An 18,477-nucleotide genomic window follows, 5' to 3' on the forward strand; every position below is an offset into this window, starting at 1 on the left:
TATAATCTCTGCTGATCCCAGATACTTTTCATTGGAACGCATTACTGATCAAAACAAAGAATTATACAAAAAAATTTTCAATTCCAAACATTGGGAATATACTTTTTTCAGTAATTTGCGGGATTATTTAACCCTTTAGTCCCTTGAGTTGGTGTCTAAGAGTGTTAACCATTTAAAAAATAATCTGAGCCAGGTCTGTTAAGACTCATTTTAGTAGGTCTGAAATGTGATTGCCAAAAGGTTAATGGCTGATGTGGCCGGACTGGTTAATATCACAGCACAGTCCGGCAGCCAGGTGGAGACAACATACTGTGCCTACAAGAACAGAGCGCCCCCTAGGGATCACGCAGGAGAAGGTGGAACAGAAATGCACCAAAAAGAAAGATCAAATACTCAAGAATACAGGCAAAGCTTACTCTCAGGAGGTACTGTCTTTCATGCTGGAGAGAAAGAGGAAGACACACAAAGGACAAAAATACAATGAAATAAAAAAGACACCGCAGTGAAGAACAGGACGACAGAGTGTGAAACATGCACAGAAGACGACGAGAAACAGCAAAACACACAGCAATGAGGGATTCTGTTTGTTTTTCTTCCCTCTACTAATTCAGCCCATAGACGACGCAAACGCCCTCGCCATACCTCCAATTTATGTGAATGCAAGCGCTGCTCTGACATACCGACCCACGGATGCTAATAAATTACACCGGTGATTCAGCGCTTTCGATGCTGATCCGGAAGGGCAGCGGAGAGCCGAAAATAACGTTTTTACGCTAATGCACCGGAGGCCGCGTCGGCCCGAGTCAACGAGCAGTCTCCATAGCGTACGTCTCTCGGTGAATCATTATTCCACTTGCTGCGAACCGCAGGGGCGGCTACAGAGAGGAAGAAGAGTTGGCTCGTTAGAGGGGGCCAGAAACGACAGGCTGCACGGGGGGGACCGCCAGAGACGCAGCAGCTGGAGGACTGGAGGACTTCCTCCCACAAAAAGCCTCTCTTCTCTTCCCTCTTCATTTTAGAGAACAATTACTTGCGTGGAATAACCGCATGAGCGCACAGACATATCGCCATGGAGTTCAAGTGCTAGGACACAGTATGCGCATTTGGATAGGAAAGCACTCGAGCCAAATTCCAAATAAGTCACCCCTAGCGCTGAAATAATTATGACTTCATTATTTATACAGCATATAACCAAGACTGTGGCTGTATAAATATTTGGCATATTCAAACTGTATCATTTATTTCTGCCGGGGGTTCATTAAACAGAGCAGAGATGTCCATAAATAGCTGAAGAGGACATTGTGGAAAAATCAAGTCAAGTGCTCCCCCTTTTGGTCAAGCAGGGTATCTGCAGGAGAAGTATTCAATTTTCGTTTTGGGTGGCAATGTTTCATTTCCAGGCTCTTGTTCACTCGCATGAAAGCGCACACTCTAAATGCGATGTACTCCAGAGTTATATGTTTCTAAATACACCTCAGTGGAACATCAGAAACAAATTCAAGCTCTGTGCGGCCACTGCATAGAGATCAGCTCCTCACTGTCATTATAGAAAGAGGGATCCAGCATACATTTAATACTCAGCACATTCTGCATATGAAAGTCCTATAAAAATACATTATGTACTCAGCATGCACACTATATACACAGCAACGCTGTCCCCACTGACCTCCAGGGAAAAGCAACAATCAGGTAATGTTTTCCCCTTTCATAGAGATTCACTGGACATGTCCTCCTCTAATGGCCCTCATATTAGACCTCATGTTAGGTTTTAACAGGTGCCTCTTGCGCTAATATAAGAGGCAAGATCTGGCAAAGGGGATCAAACCACAATCTGACTGCACACTACAGAAAAGTGTGTTTGCCCATTCAGCACATGCCCCTGCCTCCCTGTTACTGAAATCACGGTCCTGAAGGACAGGCAGCTGCTGGTTTTCCACCCTCCCTTCACCTGGGAGTCAGGCGTGAAGACAGTCTGGCCAATCAGTAGCACTAACGGTTCAGTAAATTACCTGGGAGAAAATGAAAACCAGGGACGGATTTGGATTTGAGGGCCAGAATTGAGTATCCAGCTCCTCGGCTCATGAGCCAACAAGAGCCAACAATCACTTTGAGAGGAGATGCCTCAACCTGTGCCTGTCTATACACAACTGACACACTGACAACTGCACTATACTACACGGGTTCTCATTGAGCCAGCGGGTTATAATGGCGCGGGCATGACGTAATAAATCGAATGACAGCCATGTTGACATTCCCAAGTCCAGCCGCTGCCAACAACGGTCATGAAGGTGACAGCCTCTTTCCCCTTCCACCGTGCACCACTCACGGTGACCCACACACACACACACACACAGACGCACACACACACACGCAGACACAGTGAGAAAGAAAGAAATGCTGACTTACGTTGTACCAGCTCTGGCTTTTCTGTGGAGACGGAGCCGAAACACACACACACACACAAACACACAAACACACACACACAGAGGAGAGAGAAGAAACAAAAACAAGTCGTGTTAAGTTGCCATTTCCCGACCACTCAGAGATTATAAACAGAGAATGTACTGTTAAATATCAGACACAGAAGAGTCAAAGGTTCTAATTTTGGGTCTTTTTGTGCAAGAAGTACAGCTTTGTGTCAAAAAGTGTCCAGCAAGGTGTTTCAGATATATTTGATTTCATAGTTAATTGCTAACATGCAAACCAATTAAAAATACATTTATTTTATAATTATTGCTATGTAGCAGCTTAACTTATACATGACAAATGTGGCTTGCTCATTGCGAATTAAGCATTAAATGAAGAGTCATGTTCACCGTGAGAACCCATGTACTTCCATAGCCATTCTTTTTTCAGCCACACGAGGGCAACATCTCCATTGCCTGAGTATTTTTCAACACCGTAATCATCGAGGGGGACCAAATCCGAAGATAAAAACTATTTAATCACAATCTGTTTTAGCCTTCGAGAGACAGATATCCTGGTAATTAAATCAAATCATCAGGTCAAAATGTAACTATTTCACATTTAGATTCAATATTATAGTCATTCAGTGTGCTAAAACACTTTAGCTCATGTGATTTTATTTACTTTTCTGCAGTGCAGATGGTACAGTATCAAAGGCAGCCTGTCTGGTGTTATAAATAAAAGTGACCTGAAGGGTTTAGTCTGTTTGCGAGAACTTGCTCAGAGCAGCCAGCTTCACGTGAACGCCTGTAGTCTAGCACGCTGCCTGTGTGGTTTAATTTGATTGGAAGGTGTATGAGGTCAGAACAGAGTGTGTGAGAGAGGTAAGGGCGCAGAGAGGAGAACTGCAGGAGTGAGGCAGGGTAGTAAAGGAAAACAGTCTAAAAACCACTAATCGTCTGTTCCTTTAAGACAGGAACCTTCAGCTGGACCCTGATCACCTGCCCCTTTAAGACAGGAACCTTCAGCTGGACCCTGATTACCTGCCCCTTTAAGACAGGAACCTTCAGCTGGACCCTGATCACTTGCCCCTTTAAGACAGGAACCTTCAGCTGGACCCTGATCACCTGCCCCTTTAAGAGAGAAACCTTCAGCTGGACCCTGATCACCTGCCCCTTTAAGACAGGAACCTTCAGCTGGACCCTGATCACCTGCCCCTTTAAGACAGGAACCTTCAGCTGGACCCTGATCACCTGCCCCTTTAAGACAGGAACCTTCAGCTGGACCCTGATCACCTGCCCTTAAGACAGGAACCTTCGCTGACCTGACACTGCCCTTTAAAACAGAACCTTCAGCTGGACCCTGATCACCTGCCCCTTTAAGACAGGAACCTTCAGCTGGGCCCTGATCACCTGCCCCTTTAAGAGAGAACCTTCAGCTGGACTGTCACTGCCCTTAGACAGGACTTTAGCTGACCTGATCACCTGCCCCTTTAATAAGGTGTGTTTACACACTAATGCACACTAATACTATACACTCAGACTCCCATTTTACTCAATTTACAGCTATACTCTGATTACCAAAATTACATTACAGAAATGGCGCTTACATTACAAAATGGTCATGTAAGCGCCTTTATCTGATTAACCTTATCGACATGATGATATCATCGGAGTCTTCAAAACCCAATTAATACACGTGGATTTTTGCCCAATCATTCAATTTTTTGGTGCATGCAGGCATCTTAATTCGGTTTATTGCGGCTTTAGGAAATGTCAGGCGGAAGCCGAAGACTCAGGTTTCTACTGAGCGTGCACCAATCACAGAGAGAAGCATGCAAACACAAGTCATGTGAATGAGTAATCTCATTATCTATATCCATCTGTACGCAATAATCTAAACAAAGCCATAAACTGATTACTCCCAATAACTGGGGTACTGCTGTACATGTAAACACAGCCATGGAATACTACAGCTGGGTTCTGATTGCATTCCCCTTTAAGAACGAAAATGAATAAAATATTCTGGTATAATAATGCTGTGGATGGGTATAATTACGTGATCCTACATTACTACAGAGTGGACCAGGGGGAGAGCAGACTAGGGCACTGACCTCAGAACAGCAGCAGGGAGAAGGGGGAACGTAGGAGAGGGGCGGGAGCAAAACGAAATGAAAAAAGAATGCTTACTTTAATCAGGTTTAGCCTGTCATACTGGAAAGAAAAGCAAAAAAAGAGGTAAAGAAAGCTGAACAACCATGTAAAATGATTTTGAAAAAAAAAACAACAGCAAAAAGGAGGAGGGTCTCAGACAGGGCTGCAGAGGGTGCCAGTGATTGGCTGAGGAGGGCAGGGTCTCAGACAGGGTGGAAGGGGGCTCCTGTGATTGGCTCAGGTGGAGTCCGTCTCCGGGACAGGGGAGGAACAGCCCCTCCCCCTTCCCTGTTCAGCTTAATCTACGCTGTACGAGCAGAGAGCCACACTGCTCACGTGCGGAGAGTCAGCCCACAGACCAGCGCTGCCCGGGGTCGCCACGGAGACCACTCAGACCAGCCAGTCACATGGGCACAGGTGGGGGCGGTCTCTAGCTGTGAAACCCAGCTGTGATGTGGGGAGATTGATTCTCACGAATCCTCAACAGCAAAGCTGGATCTCTAAATCACAGCCCTGTTTCCCTGTTGGTCGATTATTTCAAATAGATTCTCTTTCATGCCGTGTGTATTTGCATTGTATGACAACCTGCTGTAAACAGCTGTAAACAGGGCTGAGGCTTAACCACAATCAGAAGTGTACAGCATCAGACTTCTGAACCTCCAGTTCTACAGAATAACCACAGAAGTTGAACACTCTTAAAATGTAATGAGTTGTGTTAAAAGTTGTCTTTTTTCGGGAAAGGAAGGGGGGGGTGTGGAGGCTGTTGGAGTGATAAGAGAAAAGGCACGATCAACGCTACATCAGGGGCAGCTCATATCCCAAAGGGGCAGGCGTTTAGGGTTCGACTGAGATGCTAAAGAGGGTGGGACAGCAAATATTGGGAACAAGACAGAGGGTGGTGACTGAACGCCACGGAAGGGGGGGGGGGTGCACAGAACAGGCTAGCGCATAGACAGGCAAGGGGGGGGGGGCGGGCAGGATGGATTAAGAACAGAAAAGAGCGATGCTTACTTTGGAAAGTCGCTTGTGAGACTAGCATGCACAAGAAGAAGAACAAAGAAAATCAGAAAACAGAACCGCTACGACAGTAAACGAAGAGGAACAGGAAACGCTTGGGCCAGTCGTGTGTCAGAGAGCGGCCATTTTGTGCGACAGCGGCAAAGAAACACAGGCAAAGCACTCCACAGCCATGATGAGGGGAGAACAGGACAGTGCGCAGGTCCGACTGACAGCCATTCAGTTTTCAATAGAGATCTACGCCCGTAGGTTTTCACTCCAACCCTAATAAAGCACTCCTCATTCAGCAGCTAGAGATCTCGTTCAGCTACTACTTAGAAAAATCAGGTGTGCCAAATTAGGGTTGGAGTGAAAACTTACAGGATGGTAGATCTCCAGGAACAGGTTTTTGCAGTTCTGCTGTTTGGGAACATAATAATAATAATAATAATAATAATAATAATAATAATTAATTATTTGAAGACACATAAGAAATGAAAAACTGACTGAATATTTGATAATGGATACAGTCTATACAGATGTTTCTATGACCCTGCAGGTTTGGTTGTGGAAGACCTCGTACATGATTGGCCAGGGCAGAGACATGCGGAGTTGGTGTATGAATGTGAGATGAGGTTTGTCCTCGCCTGACTCCCCAGGAGCAGGACAGAGTGTCTCTCTCTCCCCTGAATGTCTGTCTGCTCTGAGGCTCAAGGCTCGCTCTCTCTCTCTCTCTCTCTCTCTCTCTCTATCCGAGCAGCAGGGTGTCATATCCATTTAGATCATTTACATTTAGATAAGCCTTTATTGCCTCCAGGAGCGATTTGTCTCGGACATTCCAGAGTTGCAGGGGTCCTTTTCAGCTGTCCTGCTAGCCCACATCTCATTGGCTACACCGTCTCTCCTAGCCTACATTTGATTGGTTACACTGACTCTCCTAACCTACATCTGACTAGATTCACTGGCTCTCCTAGCCTGCATCTAACTGGCTACACTGGCTCTCCTAGCCTTCTTCTGATTGGCTAAAGCGCCTCTCCTGGTCTACATCTCATTGGCTACACTGCCTTTCCTTGACTCCTTCTAATTAGCTACATCGCCTCTCCTTGACTACATCTGATTTGGTACACCGCCTCTCCTTGACTACATTTGATTGGTTACACCGCTCCACCTCCTCTCTTTAACTATATCTAATTGGCTATACAATCCCTACATTCCCCACCCATGCTGATTTCCCCAGGTCATCACTGCTAATGAGATCTCAGCTCTCATTTGGCCTTCCTTGTAAAATAAAGATAAATGTAATAACAAATAATAAAAAAAGGATGTTAGGATGACTAATGGATTTAGCCCTGTGTAAAAGGGGTATGAACTCAAAAATGCATCTTTCCTGACTGGCTCCATTGGTTTGCCAAGAGCAAATATAAAATGGCTGCAACTGGCCGAGGTCTTTGAGAAAATGCAAAAGGTAGCACTCAAAAACCCGGAAAAGGCAGTGCCATGAAATGGCCTTCCTGCATAAAACGTCCACAGAAGGAAAATGAAGCCTGGCTGTACTTAAATGTAAATGAACAACACGCAAGTTTGAATGATGCTAACTGTTTCCTGAGGCCGCTGGTCAGACTGCCAACTATTACCATTTGCTTTGTCTCTGAATTCTTCATTATCTATCAAATGGTTTTTTTTACCTGATATTAAAGTGCAGCTGGACATTTTAATTTTTAATATAGCACAATAAGCACAGTGAATGAGACTTTTATTTTATTTTCATGGCACGCATAGCTATTTCACAATGTGGCTTAAGAGGATAAATAATGCCTCTAAACATGAAAAGCATAACAAAGAAAAATGAACAGCTTGATAAAATTCTGGGACTGCGGTTGGAAGGAAAACCAGGAGACACAGGGGTCCCCCAGGACCGTGGACAGTGAGTACCACTGTTGTAGAGAACACCACATAAAGCACATCCGTGTGTCAACGAGGGGAACAGAAACCCCTGGGGTGTTCAAGTCCAGACTTGGTGCAATTCTGCAGACTGTAGGAAAACAAAAAGACAAATCTAGACAGGCTACAAGGGCTGTTCTTTCCATTATGCAGTCTTGCATTCTTATCAGGGGGTGGAGAGTCCAGGGGTCAGAAAGCAAAAGTCCTGCCACGTGTTCCTTCCACCCACAAACTCAGCCAGCTGATTTCACTAATTACTGTAGTTCTACCTCCTGGCTGAACAATTATGCTAATGCGCAAATCCAGGTGATTGGAACAAAATACTGGGCAGGACTTTTACTTTCTGAGCCTGGAGTTTCCACCCCTGGTTCTTATGGCTGAGCTGAGATATTCGGCTGCCACAATAACTCCTGGTCCGACTGCAGCTCCCTGTACCAGAAGTCCCTTTGGGTCACAGGAAGTCCAGTCTCGTGAACAGCAGTATATTTTCCAGCTGAGCAGTCTCCAGTGATCCAGCAAAACAAAACAGACTCTTCCTGCGCTTCCTCTGACTCTTAACTGCCATCTCGGTCCATAAAACACCTTTTATCTCTTCTCATGCACGTATCGGAGAGACATGTGAGCGGGGCACTGTGGCGAGAATGGGGACAGGGGTGACAGCACGAACCGGCTGGGTCCTGAAGCAGGAAATAAGCTTGGACTGCTCTCACACCGCAAAGGTGTAATTTATGGGTTGATAGGGGGCTCACAACCCCCCTCCCCCCCTTAATATTACAAAACAGGATAACACCCCCCCCCCCCCAATATCATAACATGATGTGAAAAAATATTGTATATGATAAAGATGGGGATTTCCTGTTGTGATTTGGGTATGCAGTCTGAAGTATGTTCCTCTTAGGATTCACCAGAAATCATTTCACAGCTGTTCTTTTAAAAAATGTTTCCCTGTGGGGAGGGCATTCCCCCCCGACCCCCCTAGAGGATTGCAGTTCTCAGGGTCTATGCGTCTATACGCCCCCACAAATATTCAACGCCTCAGTTACGCCTTAGGTTATGCCTCAGTTGCTGCAGAATGCGCAGAATCTGAATCCCGTTAAGCCCTCATTTGGTTATACACGCGATAATTATGTTAGTGCTTTAAGCAGATAAGAGCAGAGGCTACTGATTTGAGCTGCGCTGTATCACGGTTGCCGGGCAGATAAAAGTTGTTGAAAGTGATTTAACAGCGCGCGACTAATTTGCCTGCGTTTCAGAAAGCACACATTTCATTTCAACCATATTTATCGTCACAGTGCACAAAAATAATAGCCGATGACAAAACTAACAAGCTTTTGAGATCCAGCGTGATTGGCTGAAATAGGTGTGGAATCCTAACAGCGGGAGGGAAGGCTGAGAATGAGATGGGCGGAGAACTGGGCGGGCAGAGGGGGAAGGGGGCGGGGCGGGGCGGGGCCTCACTTTTGAGTTCTTGCCGCCGCTGCGCGCGGAGTGCACCGATTGGCTGTAGGTGCGCTGGACGACCTGCTCCGGGGTCGAGGGGGACTTGTCAGAGGAGTGGTCCGAGCCCTTCTCCACCATGGTCTCGCCCTCCAGGTTCTGGGGCGTCGGCGAGCGCGAGCGTTTGCGAAGGACGGGCGAGCAAGCGGGCGTGCTCCGGTTCGAGTTACTGGCAGTGCTGCAGAGAGAGAGAGAGAGAGAGAGAGAGAGGGAGAGATTTAAACAACACAAATCCAGCAGCCATTTTAATGAAGTACATCACGATATGGTGATTTTTACGACATCACTTTTTTAAACTGAGAAACAGATGCTCAGCACTAATGGTAAGATAAATGCCTGCAGGAAGAGTCCGCAGTGGTTGTAAACGAGGTTATAGCGCAGTGTTTCATAAACTATGGGTCTGGACCCAAAATGAGTAACAGGGGTATACAAGGTGGGTCCCGGAATGAGTCTGTAGTCCACTAGGCTACGCTGGGATGTTTTTGATGGGTCCCTGAAAAGGAATACATTTCTAATTTGGGTCCTGATATTAAGAAGTATTTCTAATTTGGATCCTGATATTAAAAATTTTAAGAACCAGTGCATTTTACAGCACCTAATATATACTATACAGCAGTGTAGCATAATGGTTAGGAAACTGAGCTTGTAAATGAAAGGTTGCGGGTGCAATTTCCAGTCAGGGTGCTGCTGGTTCTACCCTTGAGCAAGATAATGTGCTTAACCCAAATTGTTTCAGTAAAATGTATAGATGAATTGTAGGTTTTAAAAAAAAAAAAAAATTATAAGGCGTCTGGTAAACACTGAAACGTAACGTGCCGACTAGTGTCTGTCGTATTGCAGTCTGTCGTCAGCTGCGTCCTCCATCAACAGGCATATTACAGCAGGACAATTTAAAGACACACTCCTCCATTTGAGCGCAAAGTGTTTAATCGCAGTGTTAACGAGTCTCATCTATCACGCCCAACAGTCCGACAATTCCTAACGACAGAGACCTTTAAAAAATGGTCTGTTTCATGGACGAAGCTTCTCGAGTAACCCAATCATGTGCCTTGCCTTGAACTGGGGGCGTCCACCCCCCCCCCAGTCATACTTTAACCCCTGCACACAGTTCAATTGGCTGAAATCCAATCCAGTCTCCAGAACACAGCTGTACGCGGGCTTCCCCCGAAGAGCATCATAAAGCGCCTGGAGTTTCCACCGCTTTCCGCCATTGTAAGAGCAGACAGCTGTCGTATTAATCAGTGTACATTCCCCTTGATGTATAGCCTACTGCAGAGAGCAATAAGCCTACATGATAGACAACCCCACCACCCCCCCCCCCCCCCCCGCTTGCCCCACCCCCCCTTCCAGAGAACTGAACACCATGCTGACAACATCCATGTGACTTCATGTCAACATGAGGCAGTGCTGTGTGTCCCCGGTGCCAAAAAAACAAAGAAGAAGAAGAACGCCGCCGCGTCGCCTCGCGGCTAGCGCGTGCGAGCTCGCCGCGGTCGCCATTCGTTAACTAACGGGCCGTCGCCGGCGGCGCCCGGCCAGCCACCGAAAGCAACTGCGCGTCGTGGTGGCGCCAGAGAAACCATGCGAAGAGAAAGGGCGTCATGTGTGTCCTCTACACGGGCAACACCCTCTCTGTCCTCCGGTCTCTCTCTGTCTCGCTCTCTTCCTCCCTCTCTCTCCATCTACCCTCTCTCTCTCTCTCTCTCTTTCTTTCTCTCTCCTCTGCTCTCTCCTCTACATTTCCCTCTCTTGCTCACTCACTCTCTCATTCTCCCCCTCTCTCACTTAAATTTCCTATTTCAATTTCAATTTTCAATGTTCAATTTTCAATTCGCCCTAACTCTCTCTCTGCGCCTCCCCCCTTCTCTCTCTCCCCTCCCCCTCTCACTTTCTGTCTCTCTCTCTCTATCTCTCTCTCTCTCCCTTCCTGCAGTGTGTCCTTCCCTCACCTTCCCCTGGCCTCACACACTCTCGAGCAGCCCCCCCTCCTCCCCCCTCCCCTTCCAGCATGCGGTGAGCGCTAATCTCTCGCCGTGGCGACCTGGGGAAAAAAAAAACCTGGGCTGGAAAAACAAACAGAGGAAAAACAAAAGGGAGAGAGAGGGACTGGGGCGGATAAACACTCGTATCTCCTATCGCACGGCCCGGCGACGGAGCTCGTTCACACGCGCTTAAGGGTCATTACCCAAGGTCTGCCTAATAGCCTAGCGGCTACGTGTTCGGCGGCGGCTACGGCTGCCCAGTCAACAGCCGCACCTGGCCCCTCTGTCAGCTGCTTTCAAACTGACAAAAGCTGTTATGTAATACACCACCGCTGTGTCCTACCAATCTGTGTTTTTTTAACACTTTTTAACCAAGGTGGTAAACAGTCAACTAATTTTCTTTTGAAAAATCAAAGAAGGGAGGGAATGCGAGGCGTTTTGCGTAGCCAATCAGACGCGCGGATGACAGGTGGTCGGACGCAGAGTGCCTGAGGTTAACGCCCCTCGTCTAATCTGACATTCAAATAACTGCCACTGCAGCCACACAAAGTTTCTTGGAAGTCTCCCTGTTCAGAAAACCAGGAGGAAGGGGGGGTTGGGGGTTCATGTCTACCACAGTCAAATTCACCAACAGGTACTAGCAGTCTGGTGGTAAATCATTTGGCCATGTCACATGTTCACATGAAGCTGGTTTTCTTCGCTCCGTCACCTACGTTGGGTCACTTCATTCGTACGGACAGGAAGGCTGTTGCGCTCTGGAGCCGGAGCGGTTGCCTTGGTTACTGCGTGTGGATGTAGCCGGGGGCCTGGTGTTGCTCCTTTTTTTTTTTTTGCGAACGACACGCAAATACAATTAAGCCTCACAAATGCTCGTTGTCTTCAACCAGATCAGTCCTTAATCTGCCATTAACTAAAAATCTGTTCGGTAAAAATCCCATTACCTGGACATTCATTTGGGAAAGGATGACAGTGAGGTAACACAGAATAAGCTCGGGTTAAAGGTTACTTCCTTTTTCACCTTATTTGGAAGACCAAGCCTTGTGGTTTTTTACTTCAAAGCCCCTACAGATTGTGTGTTTAGAGGCATTCTTCTTGTTCAGTTTGTGGTGTCAGCAAATTTAATTTAATTTTATAATTGTTTCAGATGCTCAGGAATCAGATGCCACATGAACATTCAGAACTCTAACTTAATGGCAGAATATATGATTGAGATACGAAAGTTCAGTTGAAAATGAAATATCCCTGTCCAGTTTCAACCACAGTCCTTTTAAATGAAGCATGAACATGACTGTGCTTTTAAATGAAGCATATGACGATAGCATACATGACTGTATGACTAAAGCACCTCCCGTAAAGTGAATGACATCACTCTGCAGGTGTTAGCAAAATCATCAGCTTTGCATGTCTTGTTCTGGCCTCAATTTTTCAAGAACAAGCAAAAAAAAAAAAGGGCAAATGTATCATTCACAAATTTACCCTTCCGGTTTATCCAAACATATTTGCTGTATTGGCCCTTCCAAAATTATGGATCCAGTGCGACTGCTGCAGCCTCGAAAGAGCAGGCAAATGAGTCTAAATGTTACCCCATGCTATCCCCTCAAATTTAAATACCAGCTATACCAGCTCATAAAGAGAACCGTAGCCTCAGCAATAAAGCTTGAGAAGATATTAGCAAAATATGTAATAGCAGAAAATTATTTAAGATGTTTCCCTGTAGAGAGAGCTTGTGCTTTCCCAATGGCTGTTAAAAATACAACATTGCTAGCAAAGCTATCAGGAAGTTGGCCACCGCATCTACAGAAAAACCATTTTGACCCCCGGCAACCAACCAAATAATGACTAGAGAAAATAGCACAGCTTCTACTGTAGTTTAAAAAAAAGTTTCGTTGCTGAGTGACGTCTGCCACGCAAATAGAAACCTGGACCAATAGCAGCTGCCTTCTGACCAATAGGGCTAATCAGATTAGCGTAGCGTTGCAAAGGCACAGGAAAACAGAGTTTAAGGACGGTGAAGCAAGACAACTGTAAAGGAGAACTACATGGTCATCGTCATATCCACATTCCAATCCTGCACAAGTTTTACTCGTTTATCGACAGGGTATGCAAAACTATGCAGTCGATTTCACTTTTGGATATAAAACAGACAACGGGCCTCATTCACGAAACATGCGTACGATCAGATTTGATCATAAACTATGCATAAGAACGTTCCCAAGGACATTTCGCCATTCGTCATTTTTTTGCTTATCTGTGTTTGTTAATGACTGCTTCTTTATGCTAATCACATGAACAGGATTACGCATAACATTTACAAACAGTCAGCATTCATCATCTCATACACCTGGGATGCACACAAAAACATGTGCCGTGAATCCCATATTGGCTTTTCTCAGGAACATTTTTAAGAACAAAAGTAAGAATCATTTTTTTAAAACTTTTGTGAATGAGGTCTATTGTAAGGGAGATTGTGATCAATGCAGTTATTATGTAAAGCAGGCTAGATGGTCCGGCTCCTGTCAGGGACTTATGAGAGACGATAGCGCAGCGTAACAAGCAGACGCCTACATCCTCGTTCACACACAAACTGTAAGAATGAGGAGAATGATCAGAAATCACAAAGGCACAGAGTTAAGAGACTGTCTGGGTGGGTGTGATTCAGGTACTAACTCAGGTTATGGTATTTTTAGGCCGTGGGGTGTATTTTTGTGGTCTCTATTTTTATCTTTGCAGACCATGTGATGGGTGTAATCTGTTTGTATTCAGAATCTGTGTCTTGTTCCTTGGTTAGCACAGCATACTTGCACTAGTGCTGATGTTGCAGTCTGAGAGTGCTGTTAGCCAGGTATGGCAGTATTGCTCATGTTAATCAGGCGAATTAACTTATTTATCTCTTACATTGTAATTCACTCTCTAATGTTGGAATGGAGCACAAGCCTGTTAGTATTTTTTCCCTGAAAAATGATACGCAATAACGGTTATTATCTCTGTTGAATGCAGATTCATTCCCAACTGCTTCCACAGGAAACTCCTGGGAAACAGGAAGATACACAGCGGTTCCAGGACACAGAGGTGGAAACTCCAGGTTCAGAAAGTAAAAGTCCTCCCCAGCATTTTGTTCCAGTCACCTGGATTTGCTAATTAGCACAATTGTTCCACCAGGAGGTAGAACTAATTAGTGAAATCAGCTGGCTGAGTTCATAGGTGGAAGGAACACACGGTAGGACTTTTACTTTCTGACCCCTGGATTTCTACCTCTGCCTCTACTTTTCAGGTAGCTAATAGCATAAGGGCTTCCAACTCCAGTTCTGGAGGTACACACAGTACCTGCAGGTTTTTGTGGTTTTCGTTCAATCGACAACCAAATTAGGACGTGTGGACAAGGCGTGCAAACTCTTCAGACAATAAACGGCACCAAAAACCAGCAGACGGTGTAGCCCTGCAGGACCGGAGTCTGACACCCCTGGCCTAGATCAGATCCCGCAGTCTGTCTCATCAAAAAAAAAAAAAAACAAGCGGGGCAGAGCCTAATTAGCCACCTTGTCTGTCAGGAGTCCGTCCGTTCTCACGCCCTGCGGTGCGCCTGGGTCATGGACTTTTCTGGAAAACTCCCGCTGCTCTCCAGGCCCGCTGGCCTCTCTTCACCTCTCACACACCGCAGAGAGAGAGGCCTCCGTCTTCACATTACTGTACCACGCAGCTGTTAGCCAGTGTGGGGCCTTTCCGGAAAGGTCCGCTCCTACCTCAGCACCGGGAATACAAGATTCTGTTCATCTAGTCCAAAACCATCGAAAACCCTGTAAATCAGGTCCCCCCAGGTATAATGAACTTCATAGCCTTCGTAGGCAAAAATATTAGAAATGCTAGATAAAGCCACCCATAGTGGGGCCTGACTGTCCATACCAGGACTGCCTAACCCTGTTCCTGGTATGAAATTTCATTTCAACCCTAATTCTGTGCACCTGCTTTTACTAATTAGCAGCTCCGTGAGAACTCTAGCTGTTGAGTGAGGTGTGCTTTGTTAGGAGTTGAACACCTACAGGATGATAAATCTTCAGGAACAGGGTGGGGCAGCCCTGGTTTCAGTTATCCAGGCTGCCTTTAAATTCTATCGTCCAGTGTCCAGTGTCATAATATTTTTATGAATTTTTTATGATTCTTTGCATCATAATATTTTTCCAGGAGTTCGGTTCAATCTGATTGCGTATTACAGGCTCAGGGAATATTTTCCCAGCTGTTCTCACATTGGCTCAAACGGGGGAGGTTTCGTCTTTTTTTTCCCTCCGGAAGATTTCCACTCTGTGTGAAAATCTACTGTAACTGCTGCTAAACAAAATAAAGACTGAGTGACAAATCGATAGTGTCTTTATGGATAATGTTTCCCAAAGAAGAAAGTGTTAATATAACACCAACGAGTGATATACACACATGTACCACTATTTGCACACTACCATATCCATAGCTACACAGCACATTGAAGCCTTCTGAAATATCGTACATCAGGATGGAGGACTGGCACACCCAGTATAAGTATAAGGCCAGACCGACCCTTAATGTCCCTACACACCATGCCAGATGGTCACGTTAATGCTGGCGTAATATCACTTTAAATTCACACAAATGGCAACAGTCACCAAACAGCAGTGTTATATCTCCATAGCAACCAAATCCATTCACACGTATTTCCCATAGCATTGGAAACTAAACTAAAAACCATAAACGAAAAATACCATATTTCTGAAAGGAGGTTAGTGTAAAAGATTTTTTTATGGCAATAAATGCTACATTGCAGGCAGATTCTGTACTTTTCATTACGTGTAGAATCTTCATGCCTTTAAATAATAAAAAAAACAAATATCATGAAATATAATCTGCCCAAGAAGGGAAGATCCTTGGGGGGCCAGATCAGGTCTGGAATATTGCCTCTTCACTTGGAAACAGGACAGGCTTTGTCACTTATATGAATTTAGTGAAATTGAACATTTATTGCACATTGTTTTGTATTGCCCTCTGTATCATGACCCGAGATAGCGTTTTGCTTAGAAAGATCAACAGTGAAAAGCCGATGGAAGACAATGAAATAATGAAAAGACCGTGAGGGAAGGAAACATTGCCTCTGTTGATATTCTAGATACAGCAAGGACACTAACAAAGCATATGTTGCATAGGTAGCTGTGAGGTTCAATGTTAGTTGTCTTAAGTTTGTATTATTATGCTATGTGACCAGGAAGTCTGTGTCTTATATGTTATTAAAATCTGGTGTCATTGTTATCTCAAATGGGATGGACCACTTAGGTGGTATGATATGAGAAAATAAAATAGAAATTTATAAGATCCTGCACTAACAATGGCTGTTTAAAGGTAATTTAACTTAATGAAATATATCAGGTATTGTACTGCATTAGTTGTACATTGTACGTCAATACCAGTGCTGCCTAACCCTATTCCTGGAAGACCAACCGTCCCATAGGTTTCCATTTCAACCCTTTTTTGGTACACCTGATTCTACTAATTAGCAGCTCAACAAGATCTCTCGCTGTTGAATGAGGTGTACTTCATTAGGGTTGAAATGAAAACCTACAGGATGGCAGATCTCCAGGAACAGGGTTGGGCAGGCTGACGCTGTAATGTACTGATTATGAAGCACAGAAGAGACAGAATATGGCTTTTATTTTAATTTACGAACATTGAGTTGCTCCTCAGTTTAAGATGGCACAGCATCTGCAAATGTAGATGTCCTGCTCTGGGACAGAGGGGTAACTCACTCCCCCCCACCCTCCCACCCCTCTGAAGCAGAGCAGTAGGACTTTGGGGCTATGAAACCCTGCTTACCCAGATGGAAGAGACTACTCTGAGCTTCTGTGTTCCAGGGGTTATTGAATAAGTTGCCCATGTCTGTTTAATATTTTATGCCTTTTTATACAGGTGTGGTGTGAAAGTGAGGAAGCAGAGCGGAGGCTGCTGATTGGCTGGGTTAACGTTCTTATGGCCAGGGAAAAAGGGGGCTATGGGTACAGCGGAGACTAAAGCCATGTCCGAATCAGCACACTTGCCTACTATTGAGTATACAACTTGTAGGCAACTTACATACTCAATAGTAGGCAAGTACGCTGATTCGAACGCGGCCTAAGGCTGCGCCCCAGCGACACATCCCATAATGCTCAGCTCTGTCGCAGCCTTGCACAGCGTACTCCGTACAGCCACACACTGTGACACATCGTTCATTTACTGGATCACTCAGGAGCACCTCACACAGTCCAGGGCTCAGACGCACAGAGCACCTGAAGCAGAGCTGTATGATGTCACTGACCCCCCATATCTGAGGAACGAACGAATGAACGAAACCGTATTTTACACATTGGAGGACATTGGATCAATTCTGAGTGGCGCACAATGGTTTACAGCCAAGAGTGGGGAGGGGGATGACCTCATCACTGCAGTGAATCAGCAGAGGCACAGAAACCATTGGGGGAGGGGGTGAGGGGGGGATTTACTTAGCTAATTAAAGCAGGTAGTGATCGGACAGCCACGGGGGGGAGACTTCACTCTGGCCATTGGGGAACACCCCTACTCTATCCAATAAGCAGGCAGGGAGGCTTTAATGACCTCACCGAGTCACTGCACTGCACAGCGAGTCAATGCACTGATGAACCACCTTTTTTTTTAACCTGATAGGGCGTGATTCCCCCTTGGAGATCACACATCCAAGCGCTAAACAAAGCAGCACCAGCTAGCATCCTTCAGAAATTATAACAGGAAAAGGCGCATAGCTATGATATCTATTAAAAAAACACACATAAAAAGCACGTGTGCATGCACGCACTACACATACATGTGCACAAACACACATGCACACACAATATTTATAAAGTGATCTCACATTCAATAACTCTCTATGATTACTATAAGTACGACACACAAAGCAACAGGCAGCACTCACAGTCCAGTCCTGAGGGTAACCTGTGGAACAACTGCTTTACTGAGGAAACACCATGTATATTTCAAACACAGATCAGATATTAAGAGACAGTGTGATTCTGTGATTTTCAGCATTCAGTGTATAGCACAGCTGGAAAGCCATGTTGAAAGCATCCATTTTCATGCCAAATTACTTCCTTTGATTGACTCATTTGAGACACCTCACTAAATATTTACAGTAGTTGTCTGGCCCTGTACAAGTACAGTAGCCAGAAAGCTAGCACGTTTGGTATTACCATGACTCACACGCTGTACATGACAATTCAGAAAAATAGCACATTTAGCATTAGCATGACGAAGGCCCTGTACAAGACAATCCAGAAAAGTAGCACGTTTAGCATTAGCACGACCCGTGCTATCGCTGTGAGGAGCCACCCTATCACCAGGGAAGACATCCTTGCTTCATGAGAGCCAAATGCAAACGGTAAATGCACAGCACATGACTGTGCCACAGACAAGCACAGTTATTTATAACACGGCCCCATCTCTATCTCTGCAGCATGCTCGCTTCACGTTATCTCCCACGT

At 45.4% G+C, this 18,477-nt stretch overlaps 1 protein-coding gene across 6 annotated transcripts in view; it reads right to left on the reverse strand.

Annotated features, from left to right (window-relative positions):
- gramd1ba (GRAM domain containing 1Ba) overlaps nucleotides 1-18,477 on the reverse strand; it is a 131,532-nt gene that overhangs the window by 24,762 nt on the left and 88,293 nt on the right. For 3 of the 6 annotated variants that reach the window (XM_064352540.1, XM_064352544.1, XM_064352545.1), the window contains 4 exons: nucleotides 8,955-9,171; nucleotides 5,571-5,591; nucleotides 4,596-4,619; nucleotides 2,407-2,427 (listed from right to left, as the gene is read on the reverse strand). In XM_064352540.1, coding sequence (XP_064208610.1) covers nucleotides 2,407-2,427; nucleotides 4,596-4,619; nucleotides 5,571-5,591; nucleotides 8,955-9,171 — 283 coding nt within the window. The remainder of the gene's footprint in view (nucleotides 1-2,406; nucleotides 2,428-4,595; nucleotides 4,620-5,570; nucleotides 5,592-8,954; nucleotides 9,172-18,477) is intronic. The other 3 variants (XM_064352543.1, XM_064352542.1, XM_064352541.1) reach the window with 1 other exon arrangement.

The sequence above is a fragment of the Anguilla rostrata genome, chromosome 9 (assembly GCF_018555375.3).
Source record: "Anguilla rostrata isolate EN2019 chromosome 9, ASM1855537v3, whole genome shotgun sequence".
Classification (NCBI taxonomy): domain Eukaryota; kingdom Metazoa; phylum Chordata; class Actinopteri; order Anguilliformes; family Anguillidae; genus Anguilla; species Anguilla rostrata.